Consider the following 23,111-nt stretch of genomic DNA (forward strand, 5'->3'; position numbering starts at 1 on the left):
GTATAGGATTGGTGCTAAAATGGGCAGATGTCCCTGAAATCATTACTGAGCAACAAGGCATCAATCATGAATTGCAAGCGTTGAAGGTTGCACATGAAGAACAACGTCTTTCTGCTAAACACGCATGTGCAGTCTGCAGAGATGGAACGGATGAAGAAAGAAGTAATTGATGTGCCGCAAGAGAAGAACAAATGAGAGTCCCTTGAATCCATTGCATCATGTTCTTGCAGCTGCAAACATAGATGACATTCAGTGCGTTGACATGCCCTTATTCATCAATGCTTCGAAGGAAGCAGCTAGGCCACAAAATGGGGGCAACCACGCCAATGTCCAACACTCTCAGGTAACAAGTATGGATGTTTGTTAGATATTGGGTTGTAGCATATTGCAGCCTAAACCATTGCTATGTTAGTTTTGGGTTGTAAGGCTTACTGTATATCATTTGCTGTGTATATTTTGGAAGAACTTACAAGGTTTGTATCTAGGTTTGGAGATGGCATATTTTGGAACAACTGTATATATTTTACATTATGTATGATGGTAAAGAATAATGATGATGTCTCACTATTTGTTTTGTAATTAATACAATTTCTTTTCGTAAAAATTGAGTGTTATGTATTATATTATTTGTATTAATTTACTAATTAAATTAATATATTACATTGGCCCAAAATGAGATTATACAAAATTATATTTAACTGGATATTAAATGAGTAAAATGTAGTATTAATACTAGATTATTTTTAATAGCTCAGCTTGACATTAAGAAAAAATATTATAAAATCATGCCACGGTTGTTGTACTGTATGGAACAAAATAGTGAATTTGAATGTGAATTTTATTCTCGGGATCGAATTATCTATGTATATAAAGCAAAAGGCAGAGAATGGTGAAACATTCTAAATACTAGAAAATGCCCTTAGTTAATTCAAACATTAAGAATTAAAATTATTAATTAAATGACGATAACATGATAAATTCACATTTGTTTATATTTTAAAAAATTAAAATTAAAAACTAAATCAGATAATATGTCCTACTTTTATGGAACATAACTACCCATATTATATTTTCTTAATTCTAAAAATAACGCATGTGCCAAAAGGATAGTATCCATTTATTACAACAACAAAAAAGTGCTATTAGTTGGCCACGGTTTTATAGCAATGGATTGCCCAAAAGAATGTTACTAGTTATCTTCATCATTTTGGTAATGATTGTGGGGATTTGGAAAATATTAATATATAGATGCATACTTTTGTAAGGGTGAAAAAGGCATGGTGGGATCTAGCACTTATAGGCCACAAACACCTTTTGTCGTGGCCAAAATTCAATAGCAACTCCAGCAACTACCACAATTTTATGTTCTGTGGCCAATTTGTGGCCAACACCCTTTGATCACGAGTTGGCTGTAACCAATATGATTATAGGTTCTAGGTAATCTCTGGCTTATAAGTCTGTTTTCTAGTAGTTCCAAACTTGGTTTAATTTTCTAATTATAACCATGTTAAAAATATGAACTAAATAACATTAAAATTCCATAGTGTAAACATCAAAATATAGGATATAGTTTTCTCTTTCTTCTATTTCAATATTGAGATGTCTTCTTAATCTATATTAATGCTCTACAACATACACTTCAGATGAATGCATCCATACCAATGTATGCAAATAAGAAATGAAAATATGTAGACTAGCTTGTGCTTGACACTTTAATTGCAGGTAACACATGAGAATATGCAGAGTAGCACATGAAAAATTGCTTTGTCACTTCTGCTTGTGGATGTGTTAAACTAGGCCAACATACACAGGATCAGAAAGCATCATATAAGCATAAATACGATTTTTCTTGTAAATCCTTCAGCTTTAAATAAATATAAAAGGGGAAGTAAATCATAAAATCATCTTTTGTTCCATTTCTTGATTGATATATACATCGTCATAAACGAAAATAGTGTTGTGAAGCAAGAAGCTTGTTCCATTCCAAGTACTATGATCAAGCGACCAGGGCCGGTCCTGAGTTTTCAAAGGCCCAGGGCAAAAATCTAAATTGTGCCCTACACACATTAATCACTAATACTAGTATACTTCTTGTTTTATCAACTCAGCATTGGTTTTTTTGAGAAAGTATTTATTCGAAAATATTTATAGACTTTGAGCAATGTCTTCCATATTCCTAAATAATGAAAACAAATATCCAATTATAGATATCATACCAGTGAGTCAAAGAATTTCAAGAATGCAAGTCAAGCCAATATCAAAGAATTTCTTTTAAAACTTTCGTCATAGATCCTTTGTTCCAAAATTTCAAATTCATCTCAATATCATATTCCTAAAAATTATGAAAAAATATTAAATCAATTTATAATAATATAATATAACACTTATTATAATAAAAAATTTGAGGCCCCCCTTGAATAATGGGCCCAAGACAATCGCACTGATTGCCTCTAGTCAGGGCCGGGACTTGACCAACCACATGTCTCAATGAAATGTGGGAAAGCGTCCACAAGGTGAAAGCCAGTGGAAATGAGAAAAGTATAAGATGTGGGAGATCCAAGAACAAAGACAGTCAAAAACAAATAGGCAACGTGGAAAGGCCCAAAAGAAAAACAAGAAATAAAAAACAAACCATAGTCAAAACCTTAGTACAACAAGGAAACCCTATGTATGAGAAGAAAAATTACGTGCCAAAGTAACTAAGAGGACCAAAACATCATATATATTACATATATAATAAAAAAATTACAATTTGTTTTCTTTGACAATCTACATATAAATTAGAAGACCCAATAAACTCAACAGAGAGAATAAATCATAATTTCACAAATCCAAACAAATACATGTGAAGATAAATCAATTTTAAAAAAATAGAAAGTTTAACAAAGCTTAATTAAAAGAGTTAATTCAATTGAAACTTGATAATATATTATTTGGAGAATAAGAGAATAAGCAAAAGTTGCAAACATGGCTAAGAGCAATGAATCTTCGCCATAAGAAATTTTGTAAATAGGTGAACAAGACTAGCTTTTAAGGATTTGAAAATAATAAATAATAATAATAATAGTAGTAGTAGGTATAATAAATTTTTGGGAAATTTATCTTTTAAAAAAAAAAAGGCCAATGGGGAGTTGAGGTCTTCCACCTCCACCCATGCATAAGTTCGAAACCCCCATGTATCCAATGACTCTTTGTGTAAACTCCTCCCACCCCCCCTCCCCAGTCGGTAGTACTCAAAAGTCAACAATAAATAAATAAATAAATTAATAAATAAAAGAAAAAAAAAGGTAGGCATTAAAATAAGACTCTTGAAATATTAAAAGTATCATAAATATAGATATTAATATATAGTTTTATGTTTTGATATATATATAAATCAGTCCCCTTCTATTGAGGATTATTTGTGGGACACCCTTTAGGGTTCCCTATGAATTTGTTTTTATTTATCCAGACCATCTATTTTTTAAGTCTACATTCATAGATCATCCTCCCAAAAAATGAGACAAATCGAAAACTGTTTTGATATCCAATTGTGTCCTACAAAATCAATGAACACGGTGTTTCAATAAAGTACTAAAATTTCAATAATTCAATTAAGTGGTCAAATGATATCGGATTCAAGTGATTTTTTGTAGAGATAATCTTTGAATGAATATTTACAAAATAGACGGTTTGGATTAGTGAAATACAATACGGAGTCCCTATAAGGGTGTCTTTCAAATAAGCTTATTTGAAAGATCCCTCAACTGAAGCTCCCTGATACATGTGTATATATATATATTGTATGGAGAAATTGTTTTCGGACAAGAGCCATGTTAGGCCTAGACATGACTTTATATAACATGGCTCTTGCCCGAAAACCACTTCGGTCACTTAGTGGCTCCGCCCTTAATACGAAGTCATGTCTAGGTCTAACATTGCTCTGGCCTGAAAACAATTTCTCCATACAATTTAATATTTTTATGTTATGCTATGTGTATATATTAGAGAAAATTTTGATTTTACCCTTATGGCCCCCCCAAATATGCATGCAACTCTTGAATTTTGCACTTTTTTCTTCTTTGTTGTGGTTAATAAACTAACTTTTGTTCCTTTTATCATTCTTGGTGTTTTAAAATCTATGCCTTGTTAGCAAGGGGCTCATAAGTGTAGTGATTTGGAGCAATTGCTGCCCCCAGAAAAGGTTATGGGTTCGAGTTTTAGCATCCATGTAGTATGTGTGTGAATTCAGTATACTATCACCCCCTTCAATAGGAAAGTTCCTAAAAAAATCTATGTCTTGTTATGTTCTTTGAACATTAAAATATTTTTCCCATTAGAGCTTGAAGTTTTGACTCCCCCAAATTATAAATTCTAGCTCCACATCTGGTCCTAGGTTCAATTTCCTCCCCTGTAATGTCACTTGTACATACACACCAAAAAAAAAAAAAAAAAACCCTAAACATCTCCAAGGGATTATGCAAAAGAAAGTAGGAAAAATTTTACATTATCAATCTACATGACATGTTGCCTATACATGTACCTCATTAAAAAAAATTATTCACTCTAAGAAACGAGACAATCCACCAAGATATAGTTGTATGGGTCTCAACAAATGGTTAATATGACTATTTTTTATCATTAAATATCATATTTTACCACAAAAAATAGGTGAGATCCAATATACCTATTGACTTTTAAGTAAGCAACATTGCCTACTTTGTGGGAATATGTAATTTACCTACTTGAATGGATGAAAATGCTTATGTGGCTGGATAAACAGGCTTTGTCTACTCTTTTACCTACTCCCTTGGAGATGCTCTTCATTTAGATGGAGATAATTAAAAGAAAAGATTTGGATTTGACAATAAAGCTAAATTTGCTAAAAAAAACTAAAAAAAATTAGTTTGAATGTATTTGAAATAATTAGATGTAGTACACTTAATGAGTTTGAAATTACTACTTTTGGAATCCATTTTTCTTCATTTCCTTCCTAAAATGGATGGTAAGCGGTTTGTGTAACGAGTACTACCAACTATTATACCAACTTTTTTTTTTTTTTTAATCACACGTCAACAATTGTGCCAAATACAATGATTAAGTGCATTGTTTCTCACTTGTATCCAATATAAGTATTTTGAGCAAGAACTTCTCTTAAACAAGTCAAGTTATCGATTGCATTTTTTCTCACTACTTTAACCTAAGAAGTACCATTGTTATCATTCTCAATACTTGACACGTATCCATGAGCATAACCATAGTTTCACAAATACAAAATTAAGAGTTAACTATGATTAGACCCATAAACACGTGTCAAATGTTGAAAGAGTGGTAATAATACAGATTGGATTAAAGTGGTAAAGCAAAAATATTTATGTGAGACTTAAAGTGGAGGGACAATATATTTCAAAGATGGAATCACTTCAAAGAATTGTTGGGTTATAGAAATTATTACAAATCTAACTATTAAATGCATTATCTCTCATTTATGTATGGTCTAAAGTTTTTCGAAACTGAATACTAATTATTGATTGGTCTTTTGAAATTTCAATGTTCTTGTATAATTCGTCTTAAAATGATAAATAAATAAATAAAACTTGCAAGGTGATTTTACTTTCCATATTTTTGGAATGATTTTCATCAACCATACAAATAGAACCATTCTTTGTCAAAGAAGATAAATAGGGAATATAAAATCAAAAAAGCATTCAAAGATTCCAACTTTAGCTTTTGCCTAATAAGATTCCAATTTTAGTTGACCATAAGAATGGAAACTGGCACCAAATTTCGAGCCCATCAATCCAAAACCTCCTCCCCTTTCAACCAAAAACAGAAGAAAGTGAATGAGAAGGAAAAAAAACAAAAAGGTAGTAAGTACAAGGAATTGGGACGTGATGAATTGGTTCGCTTGGATTTGACTGGCCCCACTTCCTTAAGTAACGTGCATCACGCGAACGGTGTCGTATTAGACCAACCACCTCCGCCACCACCACCCTTTTTATAATTTTAAAAGAAAATACGAAAATGCAAATGCCGTGGAAAAAACAGAGACCCCCGCCATAGATAAAGAGCCACACTGCTCTCCCAGAGCTTCCGCCAAAGCACACAAAGGCAATCTCCCTCTTATCTGTCCAAAACCCTAACCCTAACCCTAACCCTAATTTTTATACTAGTAAAGGTATGGCGGCCTCACCACTCATTATGCCCACGTCTTCTTCGTCGTCGTCGTCAATGGCGTCGTCTTTTTCGTCTCTCTTCTCTCGCTGCTCTGTCAGCCATAAAACTCTGCTCCCCAACGACTCCGGCTCTCGAATCTACGCTCCTAATAGCGTCGTAAGTGTACCGACACACATTTGCATTTTATGTTCTGTAGTTTGAAATCGAAATTTTTCAATGTTGTTTCAGCTTTCAAAATTGAAACAAAAAGCAGTTTCCTTTGAGGCTGGAGCTTTAAATGGCCTTGTAAAAACATAAAATTCCAGAAAGAGAAAAAGAAAGGGGTTGGTTTTGACAATTTCCAACGTAAATTTTGTTCAACTTTTAATAGTTTTGGCATGTTGGGTGAAATTTTGTTGGAGGTATTTGGGTGCAGCTAAATAAAGTTTTGCTGATTTGTGTATTCACATTATTGTTGTAGAAATGTGATATGGCTGAGCCAATTAAATACGGAAATGGGAAGCCAATCATTCCTATTGTTAACGAACGGACGCTGCCCAAGTTCTTGGAATCAGCACGCTTGGAGAAGTCAGTTAACAGAAGTAGTCCTAGGATCAAACTGTTTTCTGGCACAGCAAATCCTGCTCTCTCGCAGGTAATCAGAATCCGCTTTTGATTTAGTGTATATATGTTAGACATCACCTTTCAAAGGGCAATTTCACATTTCCTTGACATTAACAGTAACTGGTAGAGCATGTTTTGCCTTTTAATACTGATGATTTACTTGTTAGATTGGCTGACATGTGACAATCTCCCTTTATATATATATATATATATATATATATATTTAAACATATGGTTGTCACATGCATTTCGTCTTCAGTTTTTGAAGCTGTGTGAAAAATGTTGGATGCTTTTAGTTGTATATTTTTAGCTGTTTACTAATTGTTTATTACTTAAGAAACTTCTTAACCATCTTTCCTATATATTTGTCTCTTCAACACAATAAATCGCTTATAGTTCTTGGGGCTTTGTGCTTGTGATTGCTAACTATCAGTAAATTATGGTTAGGAAATTGCTTGGTACATGGGATTGGAGCTTGGGAAGATCAACATAAAGCGCTTTGCAGATGGTGAAGTTTACGTCCAATTGGGAGAGAGTGTTAGAGGATGTGATGTATTCTTACTGCAGCCAACTTGCCCTCCTGTGAATGAGAACTTCATGGAGCTACAGATAGTAATTGATGCTTGTCGGAGGGCATCGGCTAAAAATATTACTGCAGTAATTCCATATTTCGGATATTCCAGAGCTGATAGAAAGGCAAGTTTATTTCATAGTGTTTTAGGTTAACTTTTCTAGGATTTTATCAGTAGAAAGTACCTGGAGATCAAAGATTACAAACAAAACTAAGGAAATATGGCATTCTGGGTGGTTTCATTCATACTTTGTCAATGGGAGCGGGAGGGCATACCATTAAGTTTGTTACGAGTTCAACATCTTTATAGTTATTACTTTTATTTTAATTGAAGCACATCGTTTTTGGCATTTGAACTGGAATATGTGTTCTTTGTTTTTTCCTCCAGACTCAAGGGCGTGAGTCCATTGCAGCCAAGCTGGCTGCAAACCTCATCACTGTAGCAGGTGCAGATCGTGTTCTTGCTTGTGACATTCACTCTGGGCAGTCAATAGGTTACTTTGATATACCAGTAGATCATGTATATTGCGAGGTGAATCAGCGCACTGATTTTATATTCTTGACTTGTAAAAGCTTTGTGTTCTCTAAAACTCACGATATTTCTCATGTGCAATTTAGCATGTGATCCTTGATTATCTTGCCAGCAAGACAATTTGTTCTGATGATTTGGTAGTGGTGTCCCCTGATGTTGGGGGAGTTGCAAGAGCACGTGCTTTTGCAAAAAAATTATCTGATGCACCTTTAGCCATTGTTGACAAAAGACGTCAAGGACACAATATTGCTGAGGTAATTTCTGCAGCAACGGCCTGCTTTAATCTTTGTATGTCTTATAATGCTTCATATGCAACATTATACTTGATGAAGGGATATAATAAACTGTGGTCATTCTGGCTGAAATGTTTAAATCCCATCAACTGACATGAATTTTTTTGGTCATAAATCACGTCATGTGTCCCATGTCTCTGTCATCGTTCTAAGTTTTTATTTATCCTCTTAAAACTAGTTTTTTTGGGACATTACAAAATGTTAGGACAATATACAGGTGCATAATGGCACGGCTGTCAATGTTGTAGCTCATTACTGTAACTAACCAATAAACTGCCAGTGAGCAAGGAATTGTTGCATCTCTAATTTTTCACCTGTGTAGGTGATGAACTTGATTGGCGATGTAAAAGGAAAAGTTGCAGTTATGGTGGATGATATGATCGACACTGCTGGTGAGTCAAGTGATCTTGATGTCAATTTCACATCGCATATTTGTCCTTGCACATAAATTTCAAACAAATAAAAATGAAATATAGAGGAAGAAAAAGACAAAGAAAATTGAATTTAAATAAATAACCAAATAAAAGGATATAAAAAGTCAAATTGAACTTATGCTTTTTATATATGATTCATTACTGTCCTTGTTTAGGTTAAATAAATTTCAATGGCTAAAGCCTTTAATCCTCTTTTGTCATTACCTTTTTATACCAGCTAACATTTATGGTCCATTTTTGAAGTTTTTGTGTGATTCTTTTGGGGGAATGACCATGCATATGTGAACTTCTCCTGTCCATCCATGTCTCCAGTTAGATTTAAATGTTGCAGCTGATATGTGATATGATTTCCCTGAGATTATTCTCGTGGTCAGATTGACGTGTGCTTACCTCTCTTGAACCAGCTCGCATGTGATATATCATATTGCTGGCAGTTTTCAATTCCTTTTCTAAATGAGTTGCATGTTGTAGGGACAATTTCAAAAGGTGCAGCTCTATTGCATCAAGAAGGGGCAAGGGAAGTCTATGCATGCTGTACTCATGCTGTGTTTAGGTATCAACTTCCTTTGAAGCGTTTCATCTTCTTCGTTTATTTGAGTAGATGCATGTCATGGCTCTTTGCTGTTTTTACTTCTATCCAGAGATAACCTTCATCTTTTAGTTTGACTGCTAGAACTTCAAATATTTTGACTATTTTTATGTTTCCCTTTCTAAGTTGATAAATTTCTTGTAAGTCTAAGCTGCCTGTTACTGATCAAAGTTCCAACTCTAGATGCACAAGATCTTCTGCAAACAAGAACTGCTAGAACTTCAAATCTTTTGACTTATTTTCTGTTTCCTTTTTTTTGACTCTTGTTGCTTTTTCTTCACAGCCCTCCTGCAATTGAAAGGTTGTCAAATGGCCTGTTTCAAGAGGTGATTGTAACGAACACAATTCCTGTTGCGGAGAAGAATTACTTTCCCCAGTTGACTGTGCTTTCAGTTGCAAACCTGTTGGGTGAAACTATTTGGCGTGTTCATGATGATACTTCTGTGAGTAGCATATTTCAGTGAAACCAGATAAGGATGATAGGCAATGCCAATCGCTTCCTTCAAAATCTATATCATAGCACATTGATTTCCCCATCCAATCTTCAATTTTTATTGGTTCTCTATAGATCATTTTTGTGCTTTCTTTTGAAATATATATAAAATATATTTATCTTTTTTTTTATAGAAGAAAAAAAAAACCTTGTTCAATGAGCTTATGGCATTAGAGAAAGATTGTGGAAGTTCTACAAGTTAGGTTTGATGTAAAATTCCAGATTTATCGTAACACCCCAAAACTGGGTTACATAACAGGGAACATAAAATGTATGGTATGGGACCTCCAACTTGATTTGGTCATGCCAACTCAACCACTTCACCAGGTTACCTACTTGGGTGCCTATTCCCTTGGAGATGCTCTTACAGTTCGCCCACAAATTGATATCTCAAATAAGAAACAAAACCTTACATAAACTTATACTGAAAGAACAAACAAACACAACACAACACAACACATTTGCTAAGAAAAACAAACACAAACACAAACACGACCAAAAACATAAAGTACACTGCAACAGAAAGAGGGATGAGCTAGCTTGGATTCTTTGACCCCTTAAAAAAGAAAATCAAACCCCGCAATAGTCCTCGACGGAATAATCAGTTCCAATGGTGGAGTAATTTGCTTGATAATATTGAACATATTCCAAGAAGTGCACTGGCTTATATTGGATTGGGTGGTCCTTGTTGATAAGCTCGTTGGGTATTTGTAGGGACGGTTGCGGTTCGGTAACCGTGAATTTTTGCCCAAACCGCAAACCGACCGACTATTTGCTGTATTGTGATTTTTGAAATCGCAAAAAAAGTCGGTTACCGTAAATTAGCGGTTTAAAACCGCAAGTTCTTTTTGTGTCATAAAAATCCAATCTTCCACATTTTTAGGCATAATTTTGATGCTTCTTTTGAAGCCTTTTGAGTTCAAGCATTCTTTAACTCAAAAATATAAATTCACAACCTCAACTTCTCAAGCATATATAAATTCACAACCTCCTCAACTTCTCAATCATTCCAATTCCAAATCCTTTAAAGTTACAAATCAAAAGGAAAATGCAATGCAAAATGAATTAAAGTAACAACCAAAAGGAAAAATCCAATTCAAAGTTAATTAAAATTACAAACTAAAAGGAAAATGCAATGCACCAATGTTACAAACTCAAGTGTTGGTGGTGGTGAGTGGATTTGAAGGATCCCGTTGTGTTATTTGAGCACCAATGCTATCTACAAAATGCAATTTTTTTAAATAAAAAAAAATAGTCGCGGTTTGCGGTAACCACAAGTTTTGAAAATCAAATACCGCAACCACAACCGCAAATGCTGTTCTGTTTCCCACGATTGCGGTTCCATTGCAGTAAATTGTCAGTTGATTTTTGTAATTTTTCGGTCTAAAATGCCACCCCTAGGTGTTTGTATCACCCCTTCCTGGAAAGAAAATAGCCCCAACGAGTATCTGACCTCATTTTCCTTCAAAGTCGCTCTATGTTTACAAGAGCTTATTCTGCCATTGCTCCAAACCTAGGCCAACCAAAGAATGCAGACATCCTATCTGATATCTTTATTCATCTTGTAATATACAGCATAGATAGTTGATCACTGAAAAATTCTTGCCAGTATGTATTGATTGAAATATCAAACTACCAAAAGTTTAAGTTTAAGTTAGGCTCATGTTTCACTCCCCTCCTTTAACTACACTTGATGCTTCACTTTACTCCTAAAGCTTAATTTGTCTCACTCTGTCTCATCCGGTCATAACGATATGAGTTTATAAATATAAAACCTCATTTACATATTTACTTATTTGGAATGGGGAAAGTTATGAACATGAGAGAGAAGAAATGAGTATGAAATCAACTACTCCCCACCTAAAACTTAATTTCTCGTTTTTAAAGCATTGACTTACAAATTTTAATGTGTTAATAAACGCTTGAGAATTCACGAATTTGACTGGTTTCCATACTCATATATTAGTAAAAGCAAGGGAGGTAGTGGAATAATTTCCATACTCATATATTAGTAAAGGGGAAGTCCGGAATGAGAATAATTCCAATACCCCTTCCATGTAAGTAAACATGAGATAGCTGAGTTTGTTGTCGGGCTGTTATGAAAGAATTGGTTATATAGTACTGATGAACATATATATGATATGTATGTATGTATCATGTATATGTATATCCATGAAAAAGCAAGATCAATGAAATGGTGTGACATACCTGAAATCCATCACCAGCTAGGAACAGGCAGGATGAAGGCAAAGGATCAAAACCTATCCACTCATTATCCTTTGTGTTTATCTACAGACCCTTGACATGATTTTGATGCAGTATGGTGGTATTAGTCTTGTCTTTATATTTTGTAAATCGAAGATTGGAAACAGTCGATTGAGTGTGATCGTCATGGTACTTCTCTATGCCATAGTTTTCAAATACCATTCTTGTCACAACTTGATCTAGTTCTTCCATCACTTTTGCATACAGATCAACACTCTCACTAGCCAATGAAGAACCAATAGTGTAAAAAGGTGAATCAATAAAATTATTATTAGGTCACAACTTGTAGCAAGTCCATAACATGTCAATAACGAAAGCGTAGGATGATTTATCTGTGTTATCACATGTTAGTGCAAATCCGTAAGAGAAAACATCAAAAATATAATTAGATAACATTTAAACAGTTTAAAATGAACAATCCAAGAACATAATCCTGATATCGGCAATACTTATTTCTTTGGACAAGTATTCATCGTCACTGAAAAAAAAGTAAAAGTTGAGGAACTACAATAACCATTTTTGTAATTTAATGACCAAAATAGGTCACAAATTCAGCCATTATTGCTCCAAAATATCATAAATATTCGTGATGCAGCAGGAGCCCGTTTTCAAAGCCCATACAAAACATTTCACTTTCATCCTGGTTACCCTATCCAGTCCAGCCGACGTTTCAGCCCATATTCAATAAGAAACTAGGGTTTCTCTCGTAGTGCCTATAAATTGCCTCTTCTGCATCCACCTCCTCTCAACTCCAAGCCCCTCTCACCTCTTGCTACAGAAGCAGCCTCCACTCCCTCCCCTATGAGTCTTTCTGTGTTTTGTATCAAAATCCACTGTAATTGATAGCTTTGATGAAACTCCTTGTGTCCAGAGTCGGAGCTCTTGAGCACCTTCTATGACGGTCACAAACCTCTAAGAAGTTCTGAGCTGTCTCCTTCTCCCAGCCTTTTCTATGTTCTCTCTTTTGTTGTTGTAATTTTCATGTTTTAGCCAAAAAAAATTGTTGTGAACAGAAGAAAGCGAGGTGACGATAGAAATTCATGTCTGTCAATCCACTGACTGTAACAGTGTGATGTTACTGTGAATCCCGACAGGTTCTGATCGCTTTCTCACTTCTAATTTCATTCACTCTCACACACACTGTTTTGAATTGGATCGTGTGCTAAATTCTTGATAATTCTGGATTATTTGATGTTTTTATTTGTTTGGGCAGTTGATGATCCTCATTGATATTAATGGGTAATTTGCATCTGAAACATTCATTGATGTTTTATCTATCACCTTGGAGAACTGATGCCCTTGTTCTTTTTTTTTTTTTTTTTTTTTTTTTGGGTTCTTCTTTTAAAAAGAATTTTATTGTTTGGTAAAAGCCTACAAAGATATGCTAATATTATAAAAATTGAGTGACCCAAATTACCTCACTTTTTAACAGTGTATACTTGCCAATAAGAGGTGAGATATTGCCTTGCTTTTAATCTCACTGCTTGGAATGTGACAATGGTGGGGTGTGCTAATTTTGGTTGTCTTGCTAGATTGTCTTTCTAAGTGAAAGGTCAAATAGGAAGGCATCTCAGATTTGTCTTGCCACAACAAATTGTTGTCTCTCTAAATTGTTGAGGTTGGAAGCAAGACATTGTTTGTCCCATCTCTTTGTTAAGACAAGTTACATTGTTAATTAGTCTGATATTTTGGAATTCACTTGGTTTTAAAATTAATAAAGAAGACTTTCATCTTTATTTCAAGGTCAAATGATCTAAAAACCCTTTACAATGAAGAGTGACTTAATCTCATTTGAACTAGAAATTAGTCTTGAATATGTAAATTGGACGATAATAATGAAACTTTGCCACCCCATGTATACGAATAGCATCACAAAATTTAGATCCACACAACAGAATAGCATTTTTGGGCTCGAGTGGTTTGTGTGTAGGTTCCACAATCCATTATTAAGGCATTTATATATATATTTTTAGGAATTGTGGAGATGAGGGGTTGTGGCTCAATTTTTTGGGGATTGGGGATGGTCTTGTAGGTAAGTCCGTCTTTTTATTGGGTGAGCAAATCTAGTTGTCTTTTCATATCAACTTTGGTCAGGTAAAAGAAATTCATAATTGCATTCTGCTATACGGTAAACAACAAATCAAAGATAAACTAGATTACGTGGAGGAATCATTAGGTGTAATAATATTCATATAAGAAACTCGGTTCTTTATCTTCAAATATGATGCAAAGTGTTATTTTTAGTGATAGAAATCTTTCAAATATGAAAAATTGGTCATCTTCAAATATGGATCTCCATTGGGTTATTAGATTAGCTTTAAGACCTTCTCCAACTCATGAGGGGTTAAACTCAAATTTTATCCTTTCAAAAAGTAAAGTGACTATTTGAGTTTTGTTCGGATTCAAATTGTTTTTTCTTTCAACTTTGCGTACTCAAATTTGAGTTCGCAACTTTATTAAAATGTTTAAGAATTGTTTAAATTTAATTTTTTGTTTTAGGGAAACTTTTCTTCATTAATGTTATTAAATAAGGTCATCATTTATTTTTTTGAATAATTTGACTTTAAAAAAATTGAAATTTCATAAATTTAATTTTATTTCAAAAGTAAGCACACAACATAAAAAAAAGCACACAGCGTGAAAAAAACACATAAAATTGAAATTCCATAAATGTTTTTGGTGGATTAATTGAGAAGTGGGTGAGTTAATATAGAGTTTGAAGTGAGTTTTGGGATTCTATTTGATTTGGATTAATTTAAAATATTATTTTAACCGTTGGATTTAAATTTCATCTGTTAGCCTTTTTTTTTTATCGTTAAAATACCTTAGATTTAATCTATATCCTTAATTTAAATTATGTGTATATAAATAATAAATAAAAAAGGCAGCAATTTATATATATATTGTTATAAAATAACATGGAATATATGCGGATATTGAGCTGCACGTAAAATAGATGAGACACAGTTTTTAACGAGGTTCGGCTATGCCTACGTCCTCGGAGAGCAGCAGCAGTAACCTTTCACTATAAAATGATATGGCTACAACTTTAGTGTTTACAACATATGTGGCTCACTGAATTTTCTCTCTAGGAGAATTTCTCTCTGCTTTCTCTTCTCTTTTCTTTTTCTTCTTTTTTTTCTCTGATGGTGGTCTTATTTATAGGCTGAAATAATCACTATTCACTATTCACCCGTGGCAGACAAACTCTATCAAAGTCTCTAAATGAATAGTTCACCCGTGACAGACAAACTGTACCAAAGTCTCCAAATGAATAGTAATGAATAGTTAGTAGGCTCCACATCAAGACTTTTACAACACTCCCCCTTGGAGACCACATGTCCCTAGATTGGTTGCCTCATTAAAACCTTGCTTGGAAAAACCCAGTGGGAAAATCTAAGCGACAACTCCTCAAGCAATCAAGTTGGAGCATGCAAAATCAGGGGGAGCATTCAAGGGGAGTGTTGTAAAAGTCTTGGTGTGAAGCCCACTAACTATTCATTACTATTCATTTGGAGACTTTGGTAGAGTTTGTCTGTCACGGGTGAACTATTCATTACTATTTATTTGGAGACTTTGGTAGAGTTTGTCTGTTACGGGTGAATAGTGAATAGTGATTATTTCAGCCTATATTCAAATGTTGCTGTTGGAAGTTATATGTATATAAAAAAAAAGGCTGCAATTTTTCAAATGTTGTCGTTGGATTCCAACGGCAACTACACAAGAGTGTGACACATTGCCTAGGAAAAGGAGACAAAAGCAGCAGCAATTTGGCGGTAGGGCTAACGTTAGTTTTTCTCACATTTGGTATATTTTCAAAGGTGGGTTTTACGAAAATTTTTGAGTCCAGGCAATAATTGGATTGGTATTTGGATCCAAATTTGAGTTTTTCAAAATTTTGGTCCCTTCATTTTCTTGGGTTGGGAGAGGTTTTGAGTCCAAATACCAGTCTAAGTATTGTTTGGACTCAAAAATTTTTGTGGAGTCTCCTTACATCTAAAATAGACAACATGTGAAGAGATTCTGATGTGAGCTCAAGTCCCAGATTTGCTGCTGCTTTTGTCTTCTTCTCCCCGCCACGTGTCGCTCAATTGTGTAGTTCCTATTAGAATCGGATGACAACATTTGACTAAGTTGCTTTTTTTTGTTTTTGTTTTTTGGGGGTATATACATATAACTTAAATCAATGATTTACATTAAATCTAAAGCTATTTTCACGATTAAAAAAAAATTCCAACGGTTAAAATAATACTTTTTAATTAATCTAGATCAAATTCAATTCTAAAACTCACTCCAAACTCTATAAATACCTATCTATTTCTCAAATAATATTATGTTGTGTGTTTTCTTCTGGAATAAAATTATATGTGTGGAATTTTAATTTTTTTATGTCAAAATGTTCAAAAAATTAATTATGAAGTTATTTAAAAAGATTGAATGAAGAAAAGTTATCTAAAAAAAATTATTTAAAGTTGTGGACTTAAAATTTAAGTCTGGAGGTTTGGGAGAAGAAACGATTTGAGTCCGGTCAAAACTCAAATAGTTACTTTTTGAAGGGGGAAAATTTGGGTTTAGCCTCTCTCAGGTTGGAGAAGGCCTAAGGTCATCTTCAACTCATGATGCCAAACCCAAAATATACCAAATTATAGTCCAAATTCTCTATTAATCCAAGAAAATAACGGGGCTAAAATTGGGGAAAATTCAAACTTGGGGTCAAAAGGTAGTCCATCTATTGTCTGGACGTAAAAAATTTCAGTGGAATCTATTTGCTGCTGATGTAGGCATGTGCAATGAAATTAAAATGTGGCTTGCGATACAGTGGTTGTTGGCTGCTTAACGCATATAGAGTGCCAAGTGTCGCATTGTAGTGATGTTACTATTGGAATCCAACGACAACAATTCAAACTTCGTTTTATTTTTTATTTAGTAACTTAAATCAATAATTTAGATTAAATCTAAGCTGTTATATTTCAATGGCAACATCACTACAAGGCGACACTTGGCATGCTACCTGCATCCGGTAGCCAAAAACCACTGCAGCGCGAGCCTCATTTTGATTCCCTTACACATGCCTATGTCAACAAGAAGTGAGTCCTATTGAAATTTTTTTTTAAGTCTAGGCAATAGTTGGATTGTTATTTGGCCATAAGTTTGGGTTTTTCCAAATTTTGGCCCCTTTATTTTCTTGAGTTAGGAGAGAATTTGAGATATTTTGGGTTTAGCCTCATGGGTTGGAGATGGCTTAAGAGCACATCCAATGGTGTATTCCATGGAAAAGAACTTGGAAACTTGGTTCTTATTTTATGTATGGATATTTAATTTTTAATGTGTGGTTTTTGATGATTTGCTTTGGCATTGTGTTTTGTAGCTTTACTTAGCATTTAATTTGGTATGAGAAAGAAAACATATAAACACTAATGGTCTGTTTGGTATCCAATTTTATAAAATTAAAAATAGATTTTAAGTCCAAAGCCATAAAAACTCATTGCTATTTTTAAAAACTCAAACTCAAAAAAAACTAAAAAACATCCCCATTATTAAAAACAAAAAAAGTGAGGTGGTTATAAAAGTAATAATTAGAGTATGAAAAGTACCACTGAATATTGTGAGTACATCTGATGAAACTCTTCTAAAATATAGCTCTCACACTCTCAAATTTCTTTCTCTATTTTTCTCTTTGGATCGGTGTGTTCTACAATTGAATGAGCAAGCCTATTTATAGGCAAAGTGGATGGCTTCCCGCGGACTTCATTACCTAACATCATCATTAAGCTTTTGACTATTATTTTCTTCTTTTTCTTTATGTGGACTCCACTACTTTCTTTACAACACTCCCCCTTAGAAACCACATGTCCCTAGGGTTTTTCCCATTGAGTTTTCCTTGCAAGGTTTTAACGAGGCAACATGAGTGCATTTAACATTACCTTTATGTCCCAAATAAAGTTGTACTTTTTTTTTCCTTCACTTAGATTTTTTCCACTGGGTTTTTCCAAGCAAGATTTTAATTAGGCAACCAATCTAGGGACATGTGGTCTTCAAGGGGGAGTGTTGTAAAGAAAGTGTTGGAGACTACATAAAGAAAAGAAGAAAATAATAGTCAAAAGCTTAATGATGATGTTGGATAATGAAGTTCATGGGAAGCCATCCAATTTACCTATAAATAGGCTTGCTCATTTAGTTGTAAAATACACCGATCCAAAGAGAAAATAGATTGAGAAATTTGAGAGTGTGAGTTATATCTTAGAAGAGTTTTATTAGAGGGAGAAAGTTCTGTCAGTGTAAAAACCACAAGATCAAATACGATTCTACTCCTAATATTCAGTGATACTTTCATACTCTGATTATTACTTTTAGGCTTATTTATTGTAGTACCCCCTGAAACTTTCGTCAAATCTCACTTTATCATCCGAAAGTTAAAATGGCCCACTTAACCTCCTTAACCAAGGTTTGGTGTTCTAGTTTATCCCCTACCATTATCTCCATTAATAACATCGTTAATTTTAATGACGTGGCATGACTAGTTTAGTCTTTTACCACAAGTGATGATGTGTCAAATAAAGGCCCCATTTTTTCTGCTTAAGTAGACTAAAATATTAACAAAAAATAATTAAATAATGTAATTACTTGTTAATAGAAAAATAAATCAAAAATGGAAAAAAATAAATATTAAAAGTATCTCTTCGTCTCCATCTCTCTCTCTCTCTCTCTCTCTCTCTCTCTCTCTCTCTCTCTCTCTCTATCATCCCCTCTTCTTCCCCTAGCTTCATACTATCATACTACAACGACCACCCAACCCAAAGCCACCCTTACCACCACCACCACTCCAACCCTACCAAACATCACCCACCCAACAACCAACCCTTACTACTCTCCCACCACACAAGTTCTCAAGACACCCCCAACTCTTTCTCTGTTCCTCTCTCTTTTCCCAAGCCCAGCCCCGACATCCACAGTCACCCACCCTGCCACGACCTCCTTCTTCCCTAGCCCCTTATTCTGAACCTGCCCCCTATTTCCCAGCACAACCCATCAACCCAAACCCTTAGTCTACTCCTAAAAACACGGCTTCCATCAACGACGTGTTTAGATCTGGCGAAAATTAATATATGAATGTGGGAACTTGATATTCCTGGACTTGTCTAGAAAATTCTTTGCTGGCCAAATACCAAAACATGTATTTACCAATCTAGGCCAACTTGAATATTTCAATGTCTCCATTAACCATTTCTAAGAACCACTGCCATAAAACTTTCCCAATCTTAAATACCTCCATTTAGCAGTGAACCACCTATAATGGGTATGGTGATTTAGATGGTAGGTTTTCATATTTGGATATGTAGGTATGGCGGTTTATATGGTGGAGGGATATAGGAGATGGCAGTGGGGAGTAGGAGGGGTTGGTGTGCGACGGTTGCTGGGGAAAATAGAGAGATAAAGAAGAAGATTGTTGTAAAAGAATAAACATGTGGAGCCCACTAACTATTCATTACTATTCATTTGGAGACTTTTGGTAGAGTTTGTCTGTCACGGGTGAATAGTGAATAGTGATGAATAGTGATTATTTCAGCCTATAAATAAGAAGAGAAACGGAAAGAGAAGGGAAGAAAAAAAGAAGAGGAAAGAAAACAAAGAAAAAAGGAAACGGAGAGAAGAAAAGGAAAGAAGGAAAGAGAGAAGAAAAGGAAAGGAGGAAAGAGAGAAGAAAAGGAAAGAAGGAAAGAGAAGAGGAAAGAGAAAGGAGGAAAGAAAAGAGGAAAGAGAGTCAGGCAGAGAAGAGGAAGAGAAGGAAGAAATAGGGTGAGTGAGCAGAGAGAAAATTCAGTGAGCCACACATATTGTAAACACTAAAGTTGTAGCCCTATTATTTTACATAGTGGAAAAGTTACTATTGCTGCTCTCCGGGGACGTAGGCATAGCCGAACCTCGTTAAATACTGTGTCTCATCTACTTTACGTGCAGCTCAATATTCGCACATATTCCAGGTCATTTTGTAACACGTTATCAGCACGAGAAGCTCTCAGGTATAATTTTTGTGCTGCACTATTATTTATACTACTAACCATTATGTTGATGTAAAGAAGAAAAGCCAACGCATCTAGCTTTCCACTAATATATCAGTATAAAATATATATATATATATTATATATGAAAAGTTGATGGTAATATAATATACTATATTTATCTGCTTTTCTATTACTAACCATTAATAAAAATGGACCCTTGGTAATACTAAACATATTATCAGTGGGAGACCGTTACTAATACTAACACTTTCCTTATCTTGTTCAGTGGTGGTTTTTATTCCCACATTTATTTTATTTACTGTATGGTGTAGGTTTATTACCCATACGACAGTATTTATTTAAAAGGGTGGTGCAGGTTTATCGCCCACGCCTTTGCTTTTATTTAAATGTATGGAGCAGAATTAGTGCCCATACAAGCACGTTTACTTTATCGCAAATTTACTTTTACTTAAAGTATTATTTATGGTATGGTGTAGGTTTATTACCCATACGGCAATATTTATTTAAAGGGTGGTGCGGGTTTATCGTCCACGCCTTTGCTTTTATTTAAATGTATGGAGCAGAATTAGTGCCCATACAAGCACGTTTACTTTACCGCACATTTAATTTTATTTAAGGTATGGTGCGGGATTAACGTCCATACAGCAAGCTTTTAATTTTATTTAAGGTATGGTGCGGGATTTACGTCCATACAGCAAGCAATTTAATTTATGAATTTAATTTACTGCACATTTACATTTATTTAAAAGGGTGGTGCGGGTTTATCGTCCACGCCTTTACTTTTATTTAAATGTATGGTGCGGGTTTATCGTCCATACCAGTAATTTATTTACCAGCAATTTATTTTATGGATTAATTGTGCTGTATGATGAGTTTTTACAGTATGCAGATCAGGACCAGAAGTTCCTTGATCCTCATCATACAATTACATCAGGACTTGAAGATCCTTGATGATGATATTAATATGAGAGCTGGCAGTCTCTCCGGTACTGTATTTGTAAACATGTGATCGAAATTAAGGGTCCTTGATCCCTGACATGTAAATAAGGACCTAGAGTTCCTTAATGATGTAACAGTACCGTATTGGTTCATAGTGCCGTACACATTGATGATAACTGTACTGGCAGATGAATAGATACGTATTCATGACTTGATGAATAGTACTATTCACATGAATAGTGACGTATGCATAAATATGAACCATTTTGGGTAAACCGTCACTATATACAAAAGGGAACCTGCAGTTTCATAGTGCCGTACACATTGATGATAACTGTACTGGCAGATGAATAGATACGTATTCATGACTTGATGAATAGTACTATTTACATGAATAGTGACGTATGCATAAATATGAACCATTTTGGGTAAACCGTCACTATATACAAAAGGGAACCTGCAGTTCCTTAAACTCATGAATGAACAATTAAATGAGATGCCAGAAGTTCCTCAAAATATGGACAATTATGTAAGGGCTTGAAGTCCCGAAATATGTACAGAAAATTGTAAAAATGTCAATACCATGAGAATATGTGGCTTTGGCCTGAAGTTCAAAATTTAACAGTGTTGAGAACCTGAAGTTCCAACAATTAAATGGACAACCCTTGAGGTATTATTGCAAATTGTGGTATGCCACATATTTCTTTAGCATAAGAAGATGATGAATTTAAAGTTCGATTTTGTTATAATCGACACCTCAAGGAAGAAATATATTTTGTGAATTCCGGTTGTTTAGAATACACCGCGAAATAGATAATATCAATATAAACCTCAAATAATGAATTGAGGCTCCCCACATATTTGGTTATATCTGGGCCGGAAGCCCATGGATCCAAATATATGAGAGATCCTAAACTTGAAGTTGTGGGTATATAGTAGTTAATGCTCTTCACTACTATATTGCGATATTATCATGGCTTTTACTCAATTCACATTTCATGTCCATTTGAAAAGGGCAAATAAATTCTGAGTTTGTGCCCAGGCCAAAAGTTCTGGGCTACCATGCAATTTGGGAGAGACAATGTGGTTATTTGAACCTATAAGGCACAAGGTTCCAAACCGTCATTTTGAAAAGACGTAAAAACCACAGGTGCAAGTTTAAGAATGTGCGCAATTATTATTATAGGAACATACAACAGATAGATTTTTTTCCACCTGCAATGAAGGTGCAGACCCTGTAAAATCTATAAAATTACATTATGTTCTGGAAGCCTCTGAAGGAAGAGTACGGCGCCTCTTAAGCTTGGCCATGAGCTTCTCGTGGTCTCCCAAAATTCTTTCATTGGAGACCTGCAGCATGTCTAGCCTTCTCAGTGTATCAACGGAGTACGAACTCACCAGTTTCAACAAGGAATTATTCTCTCCTTTAAGTTTCTCAACCTCCTGTTGAGACTCATGAAGCATTCTTTGAAGAGACGAATTTTCAGTTGTCAGCTTCTCAACCTCGTTTGCTCTAGCACGCAAACGATCAGCCATGTTAGAAACAGAAGCAGCACTCTGAATGCTAAAAGCCATTGAGTCATCAATAGCCTCTTCCTCAGACCTCCCTGTTAACAGCATTTCATCCATTGGAGTAATGAAATTCCTAGCTACTATGACAGCAGTAGCATCATTCATCATCACAGAATCATTAACTGTGAGATGACGATTTTGGGATACAAAGGATGGACGCCAAACTTGGGCATCATTGGTAGTTGTGGGAGCATCATTTAAATTGAAATAATTTGGGCATGAAGAAGAGGAAGCCATTTTTGAGAAGGTTTCGAAGAAAGTCTTAGGAAAACTAAAGTTTCAGAAAATGAAGAAATTTGAGTTGAAACGCAGTTGCTCCAATCAAGTTTTGCAAAGGCCATATCTATAGGAGGAAATATGGCTACTGTTTTTCAGGACCCCAATATCTTCTCGAATCCCCATATTATCTTTTTCTTTCACAAAGTCCAAAACTTCACGTGGCCTCTAATAATGCCTGTCGGCACTTTCGGGGTTTTCAAGTATTATTTTCAAAGCCGATCTTGCTTTACGGATTTCACGGAGCTACTTTTTCAAAAGCATCCCGAGAATCTCGCAATTTTCCTATGGTTAATTTGAAATTCACCGGGTTCTACCTATTCATTGTAATTTGTTGTATAATTGTGTTACTAACGAAATTTTC

The 23,111-nt window shown here is 34.7% G+C and overlaps 1 protein-coding gene and 1 pseudogene across 1 annotated transcript; one reads left to right on the forward strand and one right to left on the reverse strand.

Annotated features, from left to right (window-relative positions):
• Nucleotides 5,991-9,750, forward strand: LOC18777116 (ribose-phosphate pyrophosphokinase 1). The gene is made up of 8 exons (XM_020564885.1): nucleotides 5,991-6,312; nucleotides 6,617-6,790; nucleotides 7,207-7,455; nucleotides 7,719-7,862; nucleotides 7,949-8,116; nucleotides 8,478-8,547; nucleotides 9,061-9,142; nucleotides 9,462-9,750. The coding sequence occupies exons 1-8, from the start codon at nucleotides 6,160-6,162 to the stop codon at nucleotides 9,640-9,642; spliced, it is 1,221 nt and encodes a 406-aa protein (XP_020420474.1). The 5' UTR covers nucleotides 5,991-6,159; the 3' UTR covers nucleotides 9,643-9,750.
• Nucleotides 10,242-16,988, reverse strand: LOC18776066 (annotated as a pseudogene).

The sequence above is a fragment of the Prunus persica genome, chromosome G5 (genome assembly GCF_000346465.2).
Source record: "Prunus persica cultivar Lovell chromosome G5, Prunus_persica_NCBIv2, whole genome shotgun sequence".
Taxonomy (NCBI): Eukaryota; Viridiplantae; Streptophyta; class Magnoliopsida; order Rosales; family Rosaceae; genus Prunus; species Prunus persica.